This window comes from Rhinoderma darwinii, chromosome 1 (genome assembly GCF_050947455.1).
Source record: "Rhinoderma darwinii isolate aRhiDar2 chromosome 1, aRhiDar2.hap1, whole genome shotgun sequence".
NCBI lineage: Eukaryota > Metazoa > Chordata > Amphibia > Anura > Rhinodermatidae > Rhinoderma > Rhinoderma darwinii.
In genome coordinates, this window is record NC_134687.1 from 259,104,525 (window position 1) to 259,125,925 (window position 21,401).

At 44.0% G+C, this 21,401-nt stretch overlaps 1 protein-coding gene across 1 annotated transcript in view; it reads right to left on the reverse strand.

Annotated features, from left to right (window-relative positions):
* The window catches only part of ATP8B3 (ATPase phospholipid transporting 8B3), a 761,685-nt gene that overhangs the window by 380,752 nt on the left and 359,532 nt on the right, over window positions 1-21,401 (reverse strand). The window contains exon 14 of the mRNA XM_075852305.1: window positions 12,640-12,796. Within this exon, the coding sequence (XP_075708420.1) occupies window positions 12,640-12,796 (157 nt within the window). The remainder of the gene's footprint in view (window positions 1-12,639; window positions 12,797-21,401) is intronic.

The window sequence follows — 21,401 nt, forward strand, 5'->3', positions numbered from 1 at the left end:
TCCAGGACTACTTCGATGACGGCTTTTTTATTATCAATAAAATGGTTAATGAGGGTTGTGTGGTTTAATTTTATTTCAATAAAATATTTTTTTTATGTCTTTGTGTTTTTTTTTAAACTTTATTACTACCGCCTTAGTAATGGCCGCCGGCTGAGTGACAGCATCCATTGCTAAGGCGGGGCTTAGTGTTAGCCGGTTCAGAGGCTAACACTAACCCCCTTTATTACCCCGGTACCCACCGCCACCAGGTGTGCTGGGAATATCCGGGTACGAACCAGTACTTGACCATCTGTAGTGATGGTCAGGCAATGGGGCGGCCACAGGCTGGTATTATCAGGAGGGGAAAGGCCAAAAACAGTGGCCCTTCCCACCCTGGTAATGCTAGGCTGCTGCTGCTTTATTGTATCTGGCTGGTTATGAAAAATGGGGGGGACCCCACGTCATTTAAAAAAAATAAAATACAAAATAATTGGAAAGAACGATGTGGGGTCCCCCCTAATTTTCATAACCAGCCAGATACAACACAGCAGCAGCAGCAGGCAGCATTACCAGGGTGGTAGGTGCCACTGTTTTTGGCCTTCCCCAGCCTAATACTACCAGCCTGCGGCCACCCCGGTGCCTGCCTGTCACTGCAGATGGTCGGGTACTGGTTCGTACCCGGCTCTTCCCAGTATCACTGGTGGCGGTGGGTACCGGGGTAATAATGGTGGTTAGTGTTAGCCTCTGCACCGGCTAACATTAAGCCCCGCCTTAGTAATGGAGGTTGTCAATCAGCCAGCGGCCATTACTAAGGCGGTAATAATAAAGTTTAAAAAGGTACAAGCACATAGAAAAAATATTTTATTGAAATAAAAAAACACAACCCCCATTAACCATTTTATTGAGAATAAAAAAAAGCTGTCATTGAAATTGTCCTCGAATCTGAAGTTCAACAACCGAACCTGTAAAAATACACAAACACGCAAAAATAATCAGTAACACATAAAAAAGCAAAACAATTATTATTCTTACCTTTCCTGGGTCCAGAGCTGGAGCCGCAATGTCAGCGAGCTGAGTCCTGTATCTAATCCCATCATGTGTGATAATGACTGCTGGGCCATGTATCTAATCCAATCATGTGTGATACTGACTGCTGGGCCATGTATCTAATCCGATCATGTGTGATACTGTCTGCTGAGCCACTGTATCTAATCCAATCATGTGTGATATTGTCTGTTGAGCCACTGTATCTAATCCTATCATGTGTGATACTGTCTGCTGAGCCACTGTATCTAATCCTATCATGTGTGATACTGTCTGCTGAGCCACTGTATCTAATCCTATCATGTGTGATACTGTCTGCTGAGCTGTGTATCTAATCCTATCATGTGTGATACTGTCTGCTGAGCCCTATCTCTAATTCTATCATGTGTGATACTGTCTGCTGAGCTGTGTATCTAATCCGATCATGTGTGATACTGTCTGCTGAGCCCTATCTCTAATCCTATCATGTGTGATACTGCCTGCTGAGCCCTATCTCTAATCCTATCATGTGTGATACTGTCTGCTGAGCTGTGTATCTAATCCTATCATGTGTGATACTGTCTGCTGAGCCACTGTATCTAATCCTATCATGTGTGATACTGTCAGCTGAGCCACTGTATCTAATCCTATCATGTATGATACTGTCTGCTGACCTGTGTATCTAATCCTATCATGTGTGATACTCTGCTGGGCCTTATATCTAATCCTATCATTTGTGATACTGTCAGCTCAGCCACTGTATCTAATCCTATCATGCGTGATACTGTCTGCTGAGCTGTGTATCTAATCCCATCACGTGTGAAACTCTGCTGGGCCTTATATCTAATCCCATCATGTGTGATACTGTCTGCTGAGCTGTGTATCTAATCCTATCATGTCTGATACTGTCTGCTGAGCCATTGTATCTAATCCTATCATGTGTGAAAACTGTCTGCTGGGCCACAGTATCTAATCCCATTATGTGTGATACTGTCTACTGAGCCACTCTATCTAATCCTATCATATGTGATACTCTGCTGGGCCTTATATCTAATCCTATCATTTGTGATACTGTCAGCTCAGCCACTGTATCTAATCCTATCATGCGTGATACTGTCTGCTGAGCTGTGTATCTAATCCCATCACGTGTGAAACTCTGCTGGGCCTTATATCTAATCCCATCATGTGTGATACTGTCTGCTGAGCTGTGTATCTAATCCTATCATGTCTGATACTGTCTGCTGAGCCATTGTATCTAATCCTATCATGTGTGAAAACTGTCTGCTGGGCCAGAGTATCTAATCCCATTATGTGTGATACTGTCTACTGAGCCACTCTATCTAATCCTATCATATGTGATACTGTCTGCTGAGTCACTGTATCTAATCCTATCATGTGGCATACTGTCTGCTGGGCCTCTGTATCTAATCCTATCATGTGTGATACTGTCTGCTGGTCCTCTGTATGTAATCCTATCATGTGTGATACTGTCTGCTGAGCCCTGTATCTAATCCTATAATGTGTGATACTGTCTGCTGAGCCGCTGTATCTCATCCTATCATGTGTGATACTGTCTGCTGAGCCACTGTATCTAATCCTATCATGTGTGATACTGTCTGCTGAGCCACTGTATCTAATCCTATCATGTGTGATACTGTCTGCTGAGCCACTGTATCTAATCCTATCATGTGTGATACTGTCTGCTGTGCTGTGTATCTAATCCTATCATGTGTGATACTGTCTGCTGAGCCCTATCTCTAATCCTATCATGTGTGATACTGTCTGCTGAGCTGTGTATCTAATCCTATCATGTGTGATACTGTCTGCTGAGCCCTATCTCTAATCCTATCATGTGTGATACTGTCTGCTGAGCTGTGTATCTAATCCTATCATGTGTGATACTGTCTGCTGAGACCTGTATTTAATCCTATAATGCGTGATACTGCTGAGCCAATGTATCCTATCCATAGTTTATAGGGTCGTAGTGCTATACACACACACACACACACACACACATTTTTTGGGGCGGACACATATGTATTGGGGCTATTTCCCCTGACATTTTAAGTCCTTACTGATGCCCCCGGCTGCTAGTGCTGTATTGTTGGGTCACTTAGGAGACCCAGCGATGCAGCTGAAAGCTGAGGACCGTCGGCCATGAGAAGTTTGTGGGTGGGGGGGACCCAATAAGAACTTTTGCATCGGGCCCATGAGCCTTTACCTATGCCCCTGATTATAGGTGTATGCAGTATATAGCGGTATTATATGTGAGTGTAGTATATAGCAGTATAATAGGTGTGCAGTGAATATAATGGTACTATATGTCTACAGTTATAGCAGTATTTTTTATACAAATAATATGTAGTGGTATTATATGTGTACACACCTATAACACCGCTATATAATGTACAGAGTATAAAGTGATTTGATTAATTATACTTGCAGCATATGTTGGACTCTATATGTACAATATATGGCAGCATTATATATATATATATATATATATATATATATATATACATATATATATATATATATATACAGTACATGGGGGTATTATTCAGTCACTATGTGGTTATGCTGTGGTGGTATTATTCAGTAACAGTATGGGGGTATTATTCAGTCACTATGTGGTTATGGTGTGGAGGTATTATTCAGTAACGGTATGGTGGTATTATTGGTAATGTTGGTGTTACAATCTATGTAAATTACTGTGGTGGTTGCTGTGGGGAAGTGTGATGATCAGGCTAAGAGACAGTCTGCAGAGTGGCATGTGATGTACTTTGACATGTAGGTGATACTTACGTGTGGGATGTGGGCCCATAACTTGTGTACAGCCCAGGGCCTAAGATCATATTAATCCACCACTGGCATTGAGCCAGCACAGGCAGACACTACAATACAGCAGGTAGAGCAAAGAAACCAGCCCAGGACGTGCCGCTTCAAAACAGCGCTAAGTGCGATCCGTCCTGGACTGGCCTGAATGTAATTGCAGAGAGTGACGCCGCAAATGAGACTGGCTGCCGAGGAGAGATATGGGGCAGTGCATTGTAGACTGTACTATTTGCACTGCACTGATTGGCAGTAAGAATAATTCTTTAAATATTTTCCATACTTCAAACAGCACTTTAAAGGGAATGTGTTGCCAGAAAAACATGTTTTTTTTTTTTTAATTAAACATTTAGTGTGTGGGTGATTAAACATTGTTCACATTTTTTTTATTTTTTTCACGAGTCAGGAAATATTATAAATTAATTCTAATTTATAGTATTACTCATTTCTGGTCACTAGATGGAGCTATTCCCAAAATTGCAGCATTGCAAAATTGGGTAAAAAGCCCTCGCTCTAGTGAGCTCTCAGCATCCCCCCCTCCTTTATCCTGGCTAGTGCCGGGATAAACGAGGGGTTTGAACGGTGTAACCTCCTACACTGTGTGTCGCCATTTTTTGAGCTAACACACAGTGTAGTAGGTTTACATACAGTAGTAAACACACACAAACACGAACATACATTGAAATCTCTTACCTGCTCCTGCCGCCGCGGCTCCCTCCGGCCCGTCCGCTCCGTCTGCTGCCGCTGGTCCAAGTGCACAAGTCCGGAAGCCGCGACCGGAAGTAGTAATATTACTGTCCGGCCGCGACTTCCGGTCCACAGGAAAATGGCGCCGGACGGCGCCAATTTCAAATTGGACTGTGTGGGAGCGGCGCATGCGCAGTTCCCACACAGACGCCGTACACACAAGTGAATGGGACGGGAGCCGTTCGCAGTCCCTATGGGACTGTGGCTGCCGTATTCCATGTCTGTATGTGTCGTTAATCGACACATACAGAAATGGAACAAAAAATGGCAGCTCCCATAGGGAAGAAAAAGTGTAAAAATAAGAAAAAGTAAAACACAAACACACAAATAAATATAAACGTTTTTAATAAAGCACTAACATCTTTAACATATAAAAAAATAATTTGTGATGACACTGTTCCTTAAAGGCTGTGTTCACACTGAGTTTTTTGCAGGAGGAAAAATCTGCCTCAAAATTCCGTTTGAGATTTTGAGGCAGATTTTGTCCCTTCCTGCACATCGTTTGCCGCGTTTTTCGCCGCGTTTTTCGCTGCGTTTTTCGCTGCGTTTTTCGCTTGCGCCCATTGAGTGCTATGGGTAAAAAACTCAGCTAAATACGCTTTCTAGGCCTCCCATTGATGTCAATGGGAGGTCAGAGGCGTAAACGCGTGAAGATAGGGCATGTCCATTCTTTCTCGGGAGGCATTTAGGCTGTTTTTTGACGAGTTTTGCGGAGCGGTTTCCGCGCCAAAAAACTCGTCAAAATACTCCATGTGAACAGGGCCTAACAAATAAACATCAAATGTTTTCCTATTTAAAAAATGTATATATTGCGTGTTTGTGTAAAGCTAGTAATGTGAAAACTCCGATAGATTTGGGGGGAGGGGCACCTTTTTATAGTTCGTCTCAGGCAGCAGAGGGGCTAGGTTCACCCCTGAGAGGACACAATGAATATTCTAGATCTTATAGGTAGTTCTTTCAAGAACGTTACCCAGCATATGAACAGTATTAAGTTAAATATTGAGCTTATTAGGTGAAATACGTATATCTGTAACAGCTCAACTACTTACTACTCCTCAAACACCAGTTCTTACTTGTAATATGTGATGTGACATTATTTTCCTCCCCACATAGCGACGCATCCTGTAACTACTGTAAGTGACGTGCCGCTAGCTTAAGACGCAGAGATACTGTCCCTGCAAGTAACTATTTGATGCAATGCTAATTTCTGGACTCTTTTCCCCTGTACCTGGCAACGCATCTGTTAACTAAGTGACATGCCTCTAGCCCCGTCGGACAAAGGCAGCCCGATAACCCGCCACACTATTGCATTTGCAGTTACATTCCCTTTGAAAGCATCAAGTGGAATGATATTCTGGTTGGTGCTGGCTAACTATGACCAAGCTTTGGTTAGATGGGAGTTGTTAAAAGGAGACGCAGACTCACCCGAGGTCGCCATTATAAGCAGCCGTCATGCCCCTGAAGACGCCACTTAGGGTAGTGAAACATGTACTGAGGCTGAATTAATTAATATTTGCAGGGCACACGAGCAGTGAGCTCAGCTCATGGCTTTTAGGCCTGATTCACACGAGCACTGCGCATCTCGGATATTAAAAACTGCAGTTTATCACGTCCGAGGTGCATCCGTGCTCAGCGCTGTGGGATGCGATGTCAGGCATCCACCATAGCTGAGAGTCTATGGAGGGATGCGTGATGCGAGAAAAGATAGGACATGTGCTATTTTCCCACGGACCCTTCACACGGTCCGTTGAAACAACGGCTGTGTGAACGGCCACATTGAATTACATAGGTCCGTGGGACGGCCGCTGTTTCAATAAAATATTATCAGGAGAATATACTATCATCTGTAATAGTCCTTCATAGACAATATAGGAGACTTGCCTCCATAGCTATTAGTGAATAAAAGGGAGCTTACATAAGCTCCTCCACCCTGGTGAATACATCTACACCGCGTTCCAAATTATTATGCAAATGTTATTTTTCTCTGATTTTCCTAAATAGTCGATGCAAATGACAGTCAGCATAATCTTCAAGCCATCAACCGTTGGAGTATAATGCAAATTTTATTGAACAAATCTCCTAATGACAACAGATTTTTTTTTTAGAAGTAAAAAACTCAAAATGCACTGTTTCAAAATTATTATGGACAACAGAGATCAAAACATTTTAAAGGTTGTAAAGAGAACTAAAATGGTAATTTGTTGAATTTGCAGCATCAGGAGGTCATATTTACAGAAATCAAAAGCTCTTTCAATCAAAAAAAACTTAGCAGGTCAAGTTACATGTTAACATAGGACCCATTCTTTGATACCTTCACAATTCTTGCATCCATTGAATTTGTGAGTATTTGGACAGTTTCTGCTTGAATATCTTTGCAGGATGTCAGAATAGCCTCCCAGAGCTTCTGTTTTGATGTGAACTGCCTCCCACCCTAATAGATATTTTGCAGGAGGATGCTCCAAAGGTTCTCAATAGGGTTGAGGTCAGGGGAACATGGGGGCCACACCATGAGTTTCTCTCCTTTTATGCCCATAGCAGCCAATGGCACAGAGGTATTCTTTGCAGCATGAGATGGTGCATTGTCATGCATGAAGATAATTTTGCTACGGAAGGCACGGTTCTTCTTTTTGTACCACGGAAGAAAGTGGTCAGTCATAAACTCTACGTACTTTGCAGAGGTCATTTTCACATCGTCAGGGACCCTAAAGGGCCCTACCAGCTCTCTCCCCATGATTCCAGCCCAAAACATGACTCCGCCACCTCCTTGCTGACGTCACAGCCTTGTTGGGACATGGTGGCCATTCACCAATCATCCACTACTCCATCGATCTGGACCATCCAGGGTTGCATGGCACTCATCAGTAAACAACACGGTTTGAAAATTAGTCTTCATGTATTTCTGAGCCCACTGCAACAGTTTCTGCTTTTGATCATTGTTTAGGGGTGGCCGAATAATAGCTTTATGCACACTTGCAAACCTCTGGAGGATCCTGCACCTTGAGGTTTGCGGGACACCAGAGGCACTAGCGGCTTCAAATACCTGTTTGCTGCTTTGCAATGGCATTTTAGCAGCTGCTCTCCTAATCCTATTAATTTGTCTGGCAGAAACCTTCCTCATTATGCCTTTATCTGAACGAACCCATCTGTGCTTTGAATCAGCCACAAATCTTTTCACAGTACGATGATCACGCTTAAGTTTTCTTGAAATATCCAATGTTTTCATACCTTGTCCAAGGTATTGCACTATTTCACGCTTTTCGGCAGCAGAGAGATCCTTTTTCTTTCCCATATTGCTTGAAACCTGTGGCCTGCTTAATAATGTGGAACGTCCTTCTTAAGTAGTTTTCCTTTGATTGGGCACACCTGGCAAACTAATTATCACAGGTGTCTGAGATTGATTACAATGATCCAAAGAGCCCTAAGGCTGGGTTCACACTACCTATTTTCAGACGTAAACGAGGCGTATTATGCCTGAAAATAGGGCTACAATACGTCGGCAAACATCTGCCCATTCATTTGAATGGGTTTGCCGACGTACTGTGCAGACAACCTGTCATTTACGCGTCGTCATTTGACAGCTGTCAAACGACGACGCGTAAAAATACAGCCTCGTCAAAAGAAGTGCAGGACACTTCTTTCAGACGTAATTTGAGCCGTTCTTCATTGAACTCAATGAAGAGCAGCTCAAAATTTACGCCTGTCAGAGAAGCCTCGCAAAATGCGAGGAGGAGCATTTACGACTGAAACGAGGCAGCTGTTTTCTCCTGAAAACAATCTGTCTTTTCAGACGTAAATGCCGCTATCGTGTGCACATACCCTAAGACACAATACCATGAATGAGTTTAATTGAAAAACGAATAATTAAATGTTTATGACACTTAAATCCAATGTGCATAATAATTTGGAACACGGTGTAGACTGCCTGAATAAACGTTTAAAATAAATTTATTATATAAATATTAAAAGCTAGGCACCTATGCCCCAATACATCTGGTAACAGACATTAGCAAACAGACCCAGCAGACTGATGCATAGTGTCTGAAGCGTTTGCTCAATGTAGCGTTTTGATATGGACACTTGTATCAATAGTAGCAAATTACAGCTTGTCTGCTTGCTACTGATGTGTGATGATCCCTCTGATTATTATGGAGAGCGTTCTCAGGTGTAACACAGTAAATGGTTAAATTTAGCCGGTTAGCACAAATGTGCTGTCAGTTTCTCTCGGCACGTATACCACACTGATGTCTGGTCGTACACGCGAGAACGCCGAGACTATAAGGGCTTAGTCCCACCTCCTTGGTCACGTCATCGGGACCGCCGACCAATCAGCGTGTTAGGCGTAAGAGTGACGTCCGCTGATGCGATCAGTCCACTTATGACAGCGCGGCCACTCAGGTAAGTATGCTACAGCATAATAATTAAATAGGGGAGCTTAAAGCGGCCCAAATTCTATGGGTCATAACATTACACTGACAGATCAATTAGAGTATACAATAGAATAGGTAATTCAGAAGATAAACTGATATGCCTCATATGTGTAATTCTCTAGGAATCTTGTATTCCGGACTATATTGGGTCTTATCATAAAGCTATTGCTATACTAGGGATATAGCAACAATCCTGTTGGGATTCTGGAGTAACATAAACATGACATACCTTGATCGAATATTTGAGATACATAGCCCATTTATGGAATTGTTCTATAGGTAGCATGTGTAGGAGATATGTTCATTGAGGCCCAGTGGTTTGAGGGTTTGCATCCTGAAAATCCACTGGACCTCCTTTTGCAAAATCCTCCTATCCCAGTTTCCACCTCTTGTTGAGGGTCTCAAATGTTCAATGCCTTGAAATTTAATAGCTGTCGAGTCTCCTTGGTGATATTCCCAAACATGTCTGTGGATCGGGGTATCCTCCCTCTACCCAAAGTCACAAATATGATCTCTGATCCTCCTCCTAAAATCCCTTTTCATCTTGCCCACATATTGAATCTTGCACTGACAGGTGATGAGGTATACTACTCTCATGGTTTTACAGTTAATAAAAGAATCAATATAAAACATCTTGCCAGTAGTACTACTTCTGAAATTCTTGCCTTTAAGGACAGAACTACAGGCCCTACAGGCACCACATTGGAAAGTACCCTTCAGAGTTGTTGGTTGAACTTGATGGATTGGTTGAACTTGATGGACATGTGTCTTTTTTCAGCCGTACTAACTATGTAACTATGTAACAATTCTGTCCTTAATGTTGCGTCCCCTGCGAAAGGTGATTGCGGGGTCATCCCCCACTAAATCCCCTATATCAGGGTCTGCCTTCAAGATCCCCCAGTAAGTCTTGAGAATTCTTCTCACCTACTCATGCCCCGCATCATATGTCCCAATTACCCTAATTTTTTCCTCCTTCTGTGGTTGTTCTTTAGGGTTTAGAAGGGATTCCCTATTTGATGCAAGAGCATATTGATAGAGTGTTTTGAGTACTTCTTTGGGATATCCTCTCCTTATAAATCTTTCCTTCAAATTCTCTGCTGATTTCTTATAGTTAGCTATAGATGAACAGTTTATTCTAGCTCTGATATATTTTGTATCCCTTTTCTTAATACTTTTGGGTGCCAACTATCCCATCTGAGCACATTATTTGTCGCTGTATCCTTTCTAAAGATGTCGGTTTGTAAATATCCCTGATCCGTTTTGTGTACACTAATGTCTAGGAATGTGATATCACTTTTCTTAATCTCGGATGTAAAGAACAGACCGACATTATTAATGTTAAGGGCAGATACAAATTCTGTAAACTCAGTCTGCGTACCGGATCATAGAATCAATACATCATCTATGTATCTAATCCATAGCACAATAAACGATGCCCATCTTTCCATAGTATCACCAAATACCACTTCTTTCTCCCACCAACCCAGAAAGAGATTGGCATACGTTGGAGCACAGGGGCTTCCCATAGCCACTCCTCTGAGCTGGTGGAAGATTTTGGTGTCAAACAGAAAAAAATTATGTTCCAAAATAAACCATAATAGTCTGACAACGATGTGTCTGGAAGTGAGTACCTCTTCCTTGAAGGAAGCACTCCACAGCCCTACACCAAAGATGATGGGTAATAGAGCTGTAGAGTGCCTCAACATCAAGGCTGGCAAGGAATACATTTGATTCACATCGTATCCCCTCCAGTTTTCTCAGCACATCCATCGTATCTCTCACAAACTATGGAAGTGCTGTGACAAAAGGTCTAAGGATACTATCGATGTAGAGACTCGCATTTTGATATATGCTGTCGATACCCGAAACGAAAGGTCGTCCATTTAAGGGGACTAAGCCCTTAGGCACCTTTGGAAGACTGTAAAAAGTGGCACATTGTGGATGACTGCTAAGTATAAATGTCATTTCTTTATCGTTAATAACCCTATTCTTTAGGGCCTCGTTCAGAATGCTTTTTAGCTCATTAATATAAATTCTGGTAGGATTCTCATCCAGAACACGATAGCAGAGTATGTCTTTCAGGCTATTCAAACACATGGTTTTATATTGTGCCAGATCCATTATGACAATATTACCACCTTTATCAGACGTAGTCCGTAAACTCTGCATTTCCTCCCTCGACAGATTGTAATCTGATCCACCAGTACCCTCTAGTTTTCTAAGCTGTACAGTGTCAACTTCTAAAAATACATCCATAATGGTATTGTCATCGATGGGTGGGTTTTTTGTGGATGGAATTCTTAGATCTGTGAATGGTCCCTCCCCATGGCCTCTTTGGCCCTGTTCTAGTAATTTAACAAGTACTCGAACACGAGGGAGGTCCTCCTCTAAGATGCTCATTTCCTGACACTGACGTCTATTATGACTTTTGAAGAATTTTTTCCATTTCAATTTACGAATGAATAGATTCAGATCTTTGAACCAGGTAAATAAATGTAATCTGTTCGTAGGAACAAAAGACATTCCCTTTTTAAAGACATTAGTTTCATCTATAGTGAGGGTCTTAGTGGATAGATTAATAATCTGCAGGTCATCTTCAGAGTTGGAGGTCATTTTTCTTATGCATCTCTTTGGTCCCGTATCAGATAGTCCGAACTCGGGTGGCTTTTGGCCAAAAAACCTTCCCTACTTGGGGGCTTGCCTCTACCTCTTTGATTAACACGTGTTGGATTCCTGCCCTGAGTCCTACCACTCCTGTGCTTTCCTAAGATGGTATCTATGATATTCTGAATCTGAAAGTTCTTGTTCTGATGAGGATATTTCAGTATCTACTTCTTGACGTATACTATTACTTGTGTTAAAGTCAAAGATTTTGCCGTTCTTAAAGTCCAGCATATCTCTCACAAACTGGAAATGTTTTCTTTCTTTGATGTGAGCGGTGAATTTTTCAATGGCTTGTTGTAAAATGGTCTCCTTCCTTTCAAATTCAGATGTATTGGTGATTTTTTTAACAGATTCCATCCCTCTTTTAATTCCTTAGCACTCTTGGTTAAGAGATTTTTTTCCTCTTCCAAATGCCTCAGAGATGATTCAATAGATTCCTTCTCCCATTTGCGTATAAGATCCTCTGAATGAAGTCTAGCTGCTGGAATCAGTGTGATTCTTAAAACCCGGGGTACAATTGGATTTTTTAGATAGGTTTCAATTGTTTGTACCTCCCACCATGATCTAATATGATCCTTGTAGACTCTGGTGAGGTATCAGAAAGCGGTGGTGATATTAAGATTCTGTGATTGAGGCACCAGTTCCTTCTCCGAGAAAACCTCCCTTGCATCACTAATCCACTTTTCAGTGTTAAGGTCAGCCGTAAGAAAGCCTGCCATCCCCTCTGAATTTTATTTTATTAAAGTAATAAACAGCAAATATGATAGAGGTATACGTTCAATTATTGAAAATATTAGACTGCCTGAATGAACGTTTAACATAAATTTATTTTATGAATATTAAAAGCTAGGCACTTATGCCTCAATACATCTTTTTCTTTAGCATGTTTTGTATCTTTAAACAAAAATAATAGCACTTCTGAAATTGTTAATTCCATGGATAATGTCTCTTAAATAATGCATCTTACCTCCATTCTTATCAGTCATCACTGTGTGACAAATTGCAAGCAGTCGGAAGAATTCTTTTACCAAATTATCTTCATTTTTGCAAACCATATCAATTAAGGATTGATCATAAAAGCAGAACTTTTTCACTGCATATTTATTCCATGTGAAGCTGACAGCCTGAGAAACAACAATATATTTTTGAGTGAAAGAGAGGAATTCACCATACCAAAATGTGCATACCTCCACCCTCCCCCAAGCAAAAAAATGTCAGTAGCCATACAGCAAATTTTTACAATAATCACTCTATGCACACAATTTTCTTTGCATTACTGTTTTTATTAACCCTAACAACAATATAAGCCAGCCACAGGCTTAAGTGCCTGTCACAGATGCCCCCATAGCGCCCTCATAGTCACAGGTGCGCCTAAGAACATTTAGAAACAGTTTCATTAAGAACTTACTGGTTTGGAATATTATACATTTTGAGAGTTTTAACCTACACTGTTAAGTGATATTATATTTGTGAGACCTTATATATATTATATGGTATGTTTTAACCATAATGACTATGTCTTCCCCACTAAAGAATGCTTATCCCTATAAGACTAGGGCTACACACATGTAAATGCAGTTGTTGCATGATAAACATAACAATGAGCAAGAGTAAAGAGTGAAAAAACAAGTCATGCAAGTTGGAAATAATTTTTAACTAATGAATGGATATCCCACGACTGCAACGTGTTCTTTTACAACCAATAAAGAAGCACCTACAACTAACTTAGAAGAAAACCCTGTGGACGATCGAGTGACTTCACCTTAAACCTTTATTGACAGTGCATGCAATTTACATGTAATTTGTGTGATATTTACTATCGAAGCTGGCGTGCACCAAAGTCTGTGTGTAGCTTTAGCCTGCGATGACCCAAGACATACAAACATACGCACACACAAATGTAAACTTTGAAGAATGGTACAACATAAAAACGATGTAAATTTAAATCATATTTATTTGTATATGTAATACTTATAGCATACCTAACTTTTCAGGTGACTTTTCAGAATAAGCTGTCATATGTGTGTACATAGATTAACAATATTTATGGCCATTAGATGACTTTTCTTAGCAGTTTTTCCTTCTGCAGGCTCTATCTCGTATTCTCAGTCGTCTCTGAACTGGTGGGCGGAGCCTAATGACTAACATGTCTTCCACAGACTGCACTTAGAAAAGAGGAGAAATCCACTCTTCTACAGTATCTCTATCTATCACACACACATATATATATATATATATATATATACACTACCGTTCAAAAGTTTGGAGTCATCCAGACAATTTTGTGTTTTCCATGAAAACTCACACTTATATTTATCAAATGAGTTGCAAAATGACTAGAAAATATAGTCAAGACATTGACAAGGTTAGAAATAATGATTTTTATTTGAAATAATAATATTCTCCTTCAAACTTTGCTTTCGTCAAATAATGCTCAATTTGCAGCAATTACAGCATTGCAGACCTTTGGCCTTCTAGCTGTTAATTTGCTGAGGTAATCGGGAGAAATTTCACCCCATGCCTCCAGAAGGCCCTCCCACAAGTTGGATTGGCTTGATGGGCACTTCTTGCGTACCATACGGTCAAGCTGCTCCCACAACAGCTCTATGGGGTTGAGATCTGGTGACTGCGCTGGCCACTCCATTACAGATAGAATACCAGCTGCCTGCTTCTTCCCTAAATAGTTCTTGCATAATTTGGAGGTGTGCTTTGGGTCATTGTCCTGTTGTAGGATGAAATTGGCTCCAATCAAGCGCTGTCCACAGGGTATGGCATGGCGTTGCAAAATGGAGTGATAGCCTTCCTTATTCAAAATCCCTTTTACCTTGTACAAATCTCCCACTTTACCAGCACCAAAGCAACCCCAGACCATCACATTACCTTCACCATGCTTGACAGATAGCGTCAGGCACTCTTCCAGCATCTTTTCAGTTGTTCTGCGTCTCACAAATGTTCTTCTGTGTGATCCAAACACCTCAAACTTCGATTCGTCTGTCCATAACACTTTTTTCCAATCTTCCTCTGTCCAATGTCTGTGTGCTTTTGCCCATATTAATCTTTTCCTTTTATTAGCCAGTCTCAGATATGGCTTTTTCTTTGCCACTCTGCCCTGAAGGCCAGCATCCTAGAGTCGCCTCTTCACTGTAGACGTTGACACTGGCGTTTTGCGGGTACTATTTAATGAAGCTGCCAGTTGAGGACCTGTGAGGTGTCTATTTCTCAAACTAGAGACTCTAATGTACTTGTCTTGTTGCTACGTTGTGCAGCGGGGCCTCCCACTTCTCTTTCTATTCTGGTTAGAGCCTGTGTGTGCTGTCCTCTGAAGGGAGTAGTACACACCGTTGTAGGAAATCTTCAGTTTCTTGGCAATTTCTCGCATGGAATAGCCTTCATTTCTAAGAACAAGAATAGACAGTCGAATTGCACATGAAAGCTCTCTTTTTCTAGCCATTTTGAGAGTTTAATTGAACCCACAAATGTAATGCTCCAGATTCTCAACTAGCTCAAAGGAAGGTCAGTTTTATAGCTCCTCTAAACAGCAAAACTGTTTACAGTGGTGCTAACATAATTGCACAAGGGTTTTCAAGTGTTTTCAAATCATCCATTAGCCTTCTAACACAGTTAGCAAACACAATGTGCCATTAGAACACTGGAGTGATGGTTGCTGGAAATGGGCCACTATACACCTATGTAGATATTGCATTAAAAACCAGACGTTGCAGCTAGAATAGTCATTTAGAACATTAACAATGTATGGAGTGTATTTTTTATTAATTTTCTGTTATCTTCATTGAAAAAAACTGTGTTTTTCTTTCAAAAATAAGGAAATTTCTAAGTGACCCTAAACTTTTTAACGGTAGTGTATGTATATATATATATATATATATAAATATATATATAAGCAGTAGCAGCATGGAGAAGATTATACAGCAGCAATGAGCAGTGTAGCTGAGAAATAACACTCATCAGGAAGCTGCAGCACGTCTATGTGTTTCTTTCTCACTCGACTCCTTCTCCCCCTCCCATCTCCATAGACTTTTATGGGCAGCGTGTCTGTACCGGACTCGCTCTGCTCCATCTCCCGCCTCCTCCCTCTCCCAACTCCATAGACTTGTATAGGCAGGAAGTGAAGAGACACACACCCACTTTCCGTCAATTCTGTGTTAGGGATCTGCCAGGTACTACGTCTAGGTATACTCCTGGGATTAATCAATCCACACCTGAGGCCAGACCTGTTCGACTGACACCATCTCCCACCAACCAGGGTGGCAGGCTCAGGAGTGGGAGAGCCTATCGCGGCCTGGTCAGTCGGAGTTAGCTCCGCCCCCTGTCCTTTATTACCTGCTGTGTTCTCCTCCTCAGTGCTTGTAATTCTTCTGTATTCCTGGCCCCACTGCTGCTTGCTCCAGCCTGCTTCTGCCGTGCTTCTGCCTTGCTGCTGTTCTGCTTAACCCGCTTTGCTTTGCCTCCGGCTTGCTTCCTCCTCCGTGCTCACTTGGGTATACTCCACTTCATCCTGGTCCTGACAACTCATTCACTGCTCCGTTTCCTCGCGGCGTTCCGTGGGCTACTGCCCCTTCCCTTGCGTGTTCCCTGCTTGTTCTCCCGTGCACTTAGACAGCGTAGGGACCGCCGCCCAGTTGTACCCCGTCGCCTAGGGCGGGTCGTTGCAAGTAGGCAGGGACAGGGCGGTGGGTAGATTAGGGCTCACTTTCCCTTCACCTCCTTCCTGCCATTACATAATTACAAGCCCCTTACCTAGTCTACCATTTCCCCTACGCTGACGCTATCATGGACCCCCTTGAGTCCCTGACCCAGCAGATGCAGGGTCTCTCCCTACAGGTCCAGGCCCTGGCCCAGAGGGTCAACCAGGGTGACGCTGCCGTAGTAGTTCCCCTCACCTCACCTCTAGAACCCGACCTCAAGTTACCTGACCGGTTCTCAGGGGACCGTAAGACGTTTCTCTCCTTCCGGGAGAGTTGCACACTGTATTTCCGCCTTAAACCCCACTCCTCGGGTTCCGAGAACCAGCGGGTGGGTATCATCATATCCCGACTCCAGGAAGGGCCCCAAGAGTGGGCCTTCTCCTTGGCTCCTGACGCCCCTGAACTTTCCTCTGTTGATCGCTTTTTCTCTGCCCTCGGACTCATTTACGACGAGACTGACAGGACTGCTTTAGCCGAGAGTCAGCTGGTGACCTTACGTCAGGGTAGCAGACCGGTTGAGGAGTACTGTTCTGATTTTAGAAAGTGGTGCGTAGCTTCTCGGTGGAACGATCCGGCCCTAAGGTGCCAGTTTAGGTTAGGATTATCTGACGCCCTGAAGGATCTGCTGGTTAGTTACCCCTCTTCTGACTCCCTTGACCAGGTTATGGCCCTAGCAGTATGACTTGACCGACGTCTCAGGGAACGTCAGCTTGAACGCTTCAATGTGCTCCCCTCTGACTTTTCTGCGATTCCCCCTGAGGTCCCGTCTCCTCGCCCCTCCACGGAGGACTCGGAGGTACCTATGCAACTCGGGGCCTCCATGTCCCCTCGACAACGTAGGGAGTTTCGCAGAATGAATGGTCTCTGCTTCTACTGTGGGGACGACAAGCATCTTCTGAACACCTGTCCCAGGCGCAAGAATAAAAAGCCGGAAAACTTCGGGGAGGTCACTTGGGCGCACAGGTATTTCCCGTTAATGTGAAATGCAATAAAATTTTGCTTCCCTTTCAGGTCTCGTTTGCTGGCCGGTCTGCCACTGGCAGTGCCTTCGTGGATTCTGGCTCATCTGCTAATATCATGTCTGTGGAATTTGCTATGTCTCTGAAAATGGCTTTTATTGATTTACCTTATCCTATCCCTGTAGTAGGTATCGACTCAACTCCCCTTGCTAATGGTTATTTTACTCAGCATACTCCTGTTTTTGAACTCCTGGTTGGCTCCATGCATTTGGAGCAGTGCTCTGTACTGGTGATGCAGGGATTATCGTCTGATCTGGTATTAGGTCTTCCCTGGTTGCAGTTGCATAATCCCACGTTTGATTGGAATACTGGGGATCTCACCAAATGGGGTAGTGAATGTCTTATGTCATGTCTTTCTGTTAACTCTATTTCTCCCCGGGAGGAGGTAAACACGCTTCCTGAGTTTGTTCAGGACTTCGCCGATGTGTTTTCTAAGGAGGCCTCCGAGGTGTTGCCCCCCCATAGAGATTACGATTGCGCCATCGATTTGGTGCCTGGTGCCAAGCTTCCTAAGGGTAGGATATTTAATCTTTCATGTCCTGAACGTGAAGCTATGAGGGTGTATATCCAAGAATGCCTGGCCAAGGGTTTCATTCGCCCCTCGACTTCTCCTGTAGGTGCTGGCTTCTTCTTTGTGGGGAAGAAGGATGGTGGTCTTAGGCCGTGCATTGATTATCGTAACCTGAATAAGGTCACCGTAAGGAACCAGTACCCACTTCCTTTGATTCCGGATCTTTTTAATCAGGTTCAGGGAGCCCAATGGTTTTCTAAGTTCGATCTACGGGGGGCATATAACCTTATCCGCATCAAAGAGGGGGATGAGTGGAAAACTGCGTTCAACACACCCGAGGGTCATTTCGAATACCTGGTCATGCCCTTTGGGTTGTGTAATGCCCCTGCTGTCTTCCAGAATTTTATTAATGAAATCCTGAGAGATTACCTGGGTAATTTTCTTGTTGTGTACCTTGATGACATACTGGTGTTTTCCAAGGACTGGTCTTCCCACGTGGAGCATGTCAGGAAGGTGCTCCAGGTCCTTCGGGAGAATAATCTGTTTGCTAAGACTGAAAAATGTGTCTTTGGGGTACAGGAGATACCATTTTTAGGGCAAATCCTCACTCCTCATGAATTCCGCATGGACCCTGCCAAGGTTCAGGCTGTGGCGGAATGGGTCCAACCTGCCTCCCTTAAGGCGTTACAGTTTTTTAGGGTTCGCCAACTATTACAGGAGATTTATTGCCAACTTCTCTGTCGTCGCTAAGCCTCTTACAGACCTTACTCGCAAGGGCGCTGATGTCCTCCATTGGCCCCCTGAGGCCGTCCAGGCCTTTGAGACCCTCAAGAAGTGCTTTATCTCGGCCCCGTGCTGATTCAGCCCAACCAAGAGGAGCCTTTTATTGTGGAGGTTGACGCATCCGAGGTGGGAGTGGGGGCTGTCTTGTCCCAGGGTACCAGCTCCCTCACCCATCTCCGCCCCTGTGCTTACTTCTCTAGGAAGTTTTCGCCCACGGAGAGTAACTATGATATTGGCAACCGCGAACTTCTAGCCATTAAATGGGCTTTTGAAGAGTGGCGGCACTTCCTGGAGGGGGCCAGACACCAGGTAACGGTCCTTACGGATCACAAGAATCTGGTTTTCCTAGAATCGGCCCGGAGGCTTAATCCTAGACAAGCTCGGTGGGCACTATTCTTTACCAGATTTAATTTCTTGGTTACCTATAGGGCTGGGTCCAAGAATATTAAGGCTGATGCCCTGTCACGTAGTTTCATGGCCAATCCTCCTTCCGAGAAGGATCCTGCTTGTATTTTACCCGCTGGTATAATCGTTTCTGCCACGGATTCTGATTTAGCTTCTGATATCGCGGCTGATCAGGGTGCAGCTCCCGGGAACGTCCCTGGGGACAAACTGTTTGTTCCCCTGCAATACCGGCTAAGGGTACTCAGGGAAAACCATGACTCCGCTCTATCTGGTCATCCTGGCATCTTGGGCACCAAACACCTCATTACCAGAAACTATTGGTGGCCTGGGTTGCCTAAAGACGTTAGGGCTTACGTCGCCGCTTGTGAGGTTTGCGCTAGGTCCAAAACCCCTAGGTCCCGACCTGCGGGCCTACTACGTTCCTTGCCCATTCCCCAGAGACCTTGGACCCATATCTCCATGGATTTTATCACCGATTTGCCTCCATCTCAGGGCAAGTCGGTGGTGTGGGTGGTAGTAGACCGCTTCAGCAAGATGTGCCACTTTGTGCCCCTTAAGAAGCTACCTAACGCCAAGACGTTAGCTTCTTTGTTTGTGAAACACATCCTGCGTCTCCATGGGGCCCCAGTCAATATCGTTTCTGACAGAGGGGTACAATTTGTTTCCTTATTTTGGAGAGCCTTTTGTAAAAAGTTGGAGATTGATCTGTCCTTCTCCTCCGCCTTCCATCCCGAAACTAATGTCCAAACGGAGAGGACTAACCAGTCCCTGGAACAATATTTAAGGTGTTTCATCTCTGACTGTCAATTCGATTGGGTCTCATTCCTTCCCCTTGCTGAATTTTCCCTGAATAACCGGGTCAGTAACTCGTCAGGGGTCTCCCCGTTTTTCTGTAATTTCGGGTTTAACCCAAGGTTCTCCTCCATTTCCCCTGGTTGTTCCAATAATCCTGAGGTAGAGGATGTTCATCGGGAACTGTGCACTGTCTGGGCCCAGGTTCAGAAGAACCTAGAGGCGTCCCAGAGCGCACAAAAGATTGAGGCGGATAGTAGACGTTCTGCTAACCCCCTTTTTGTCATCGGGATTTGGTCTGGTTGTCGTCCAGGAACTTGCGCCTTAAGGTCCCGTCCAGGAAGTTTGCTCCCCGATTTATTGGGCCTTATAAGATCATTGAAGTCCTCAACCCTGTATCCTTCCGTCTGGAGATGCCCCCATCCTTTCGCATACATGACGTCTTCCATGCCTCCCTCCTTAAACGCTGCTCCCCGTCCTGGTCCCCCTCGAGGAAACCTCCTGTTCCCGTTCTCACCCCTGAGGGGGTGGAATTCGAGGTGGCCAAGATTATGGACAGTAGGATGGTCCAGGGCTCCCTCCAGTACCTGGTCCATTGGAGAGGGTACGGGCCGGAGGAGAGGACTTGGGTACCTGCCCGTGATGTTCACGCTGGGGTATTGATCAGGAGGTTCCACCTTCTCTTCCCTACTAAACCGGGTCCTCTTAGTAAGGGTCCGGTGGCCCCTCATAAAAGGGGGAACACTGTTAGGGATCTGCCAGGTACTACGTCTAGGTATACTCCTGGGATTAATCAATCCACACCTGAGGCCAGACCTGTTCGACTGACACCATCTCCCACCAACCAGGGTGGCAGGCTCAGGAGTGGGAGAGCCTATCGCGGCCTGGTCAGTCGGAGTTAGCTCCGCCCCCTGTCCTTTATTACCTGCTGTGTTCTCCTCCTCAGTGCTTGTAATTCTTCTGGATTCCTGGCCCCACTGCTGCTTGCTCCAGCCTGCTTCTGCCGTGCTTCTGCCTTGCTGCTGTTCTGCTTAACCCGCTTTGCTTTGCCTCCGGCTTGCTTCCTCCTCCGTGCTCACTTGGGTATACTCCAATTCATCCTGGTCCTGACAACTCATTCACTGCTCCGTTTCCTCGCGGCGTTCCGTGGGCTACTGCCCCTTCCCTTGCGTGTTCCCTGTTTGTTCTCCCGTGCACTTAGACAGCGTAGGGACCGCCGCCCAGTTGTACCCCGTCGCCTAGGGCGGGTTGTTGCAAGTAGGCAGGGACAGGGCGGTGGGTAGATTAGGGCTCACTTTCCCTTCACCTCCTTCCTGCCATTACATTCTGGGTATACTATTAGATAAATATAAGTTGTTTGAAATGTTTGTGTCCATTTAGTATTTCCACAGATTTTAGAAATTCTGTCAGATTCTAATCACCTCAGTCTCAGTGAAAATATAATTTTTTTTTGTATGTAGAAGTTTGCTACAATAAGACGCAAAAAGAGAGCTTTAGATATCAAAACTGTGTG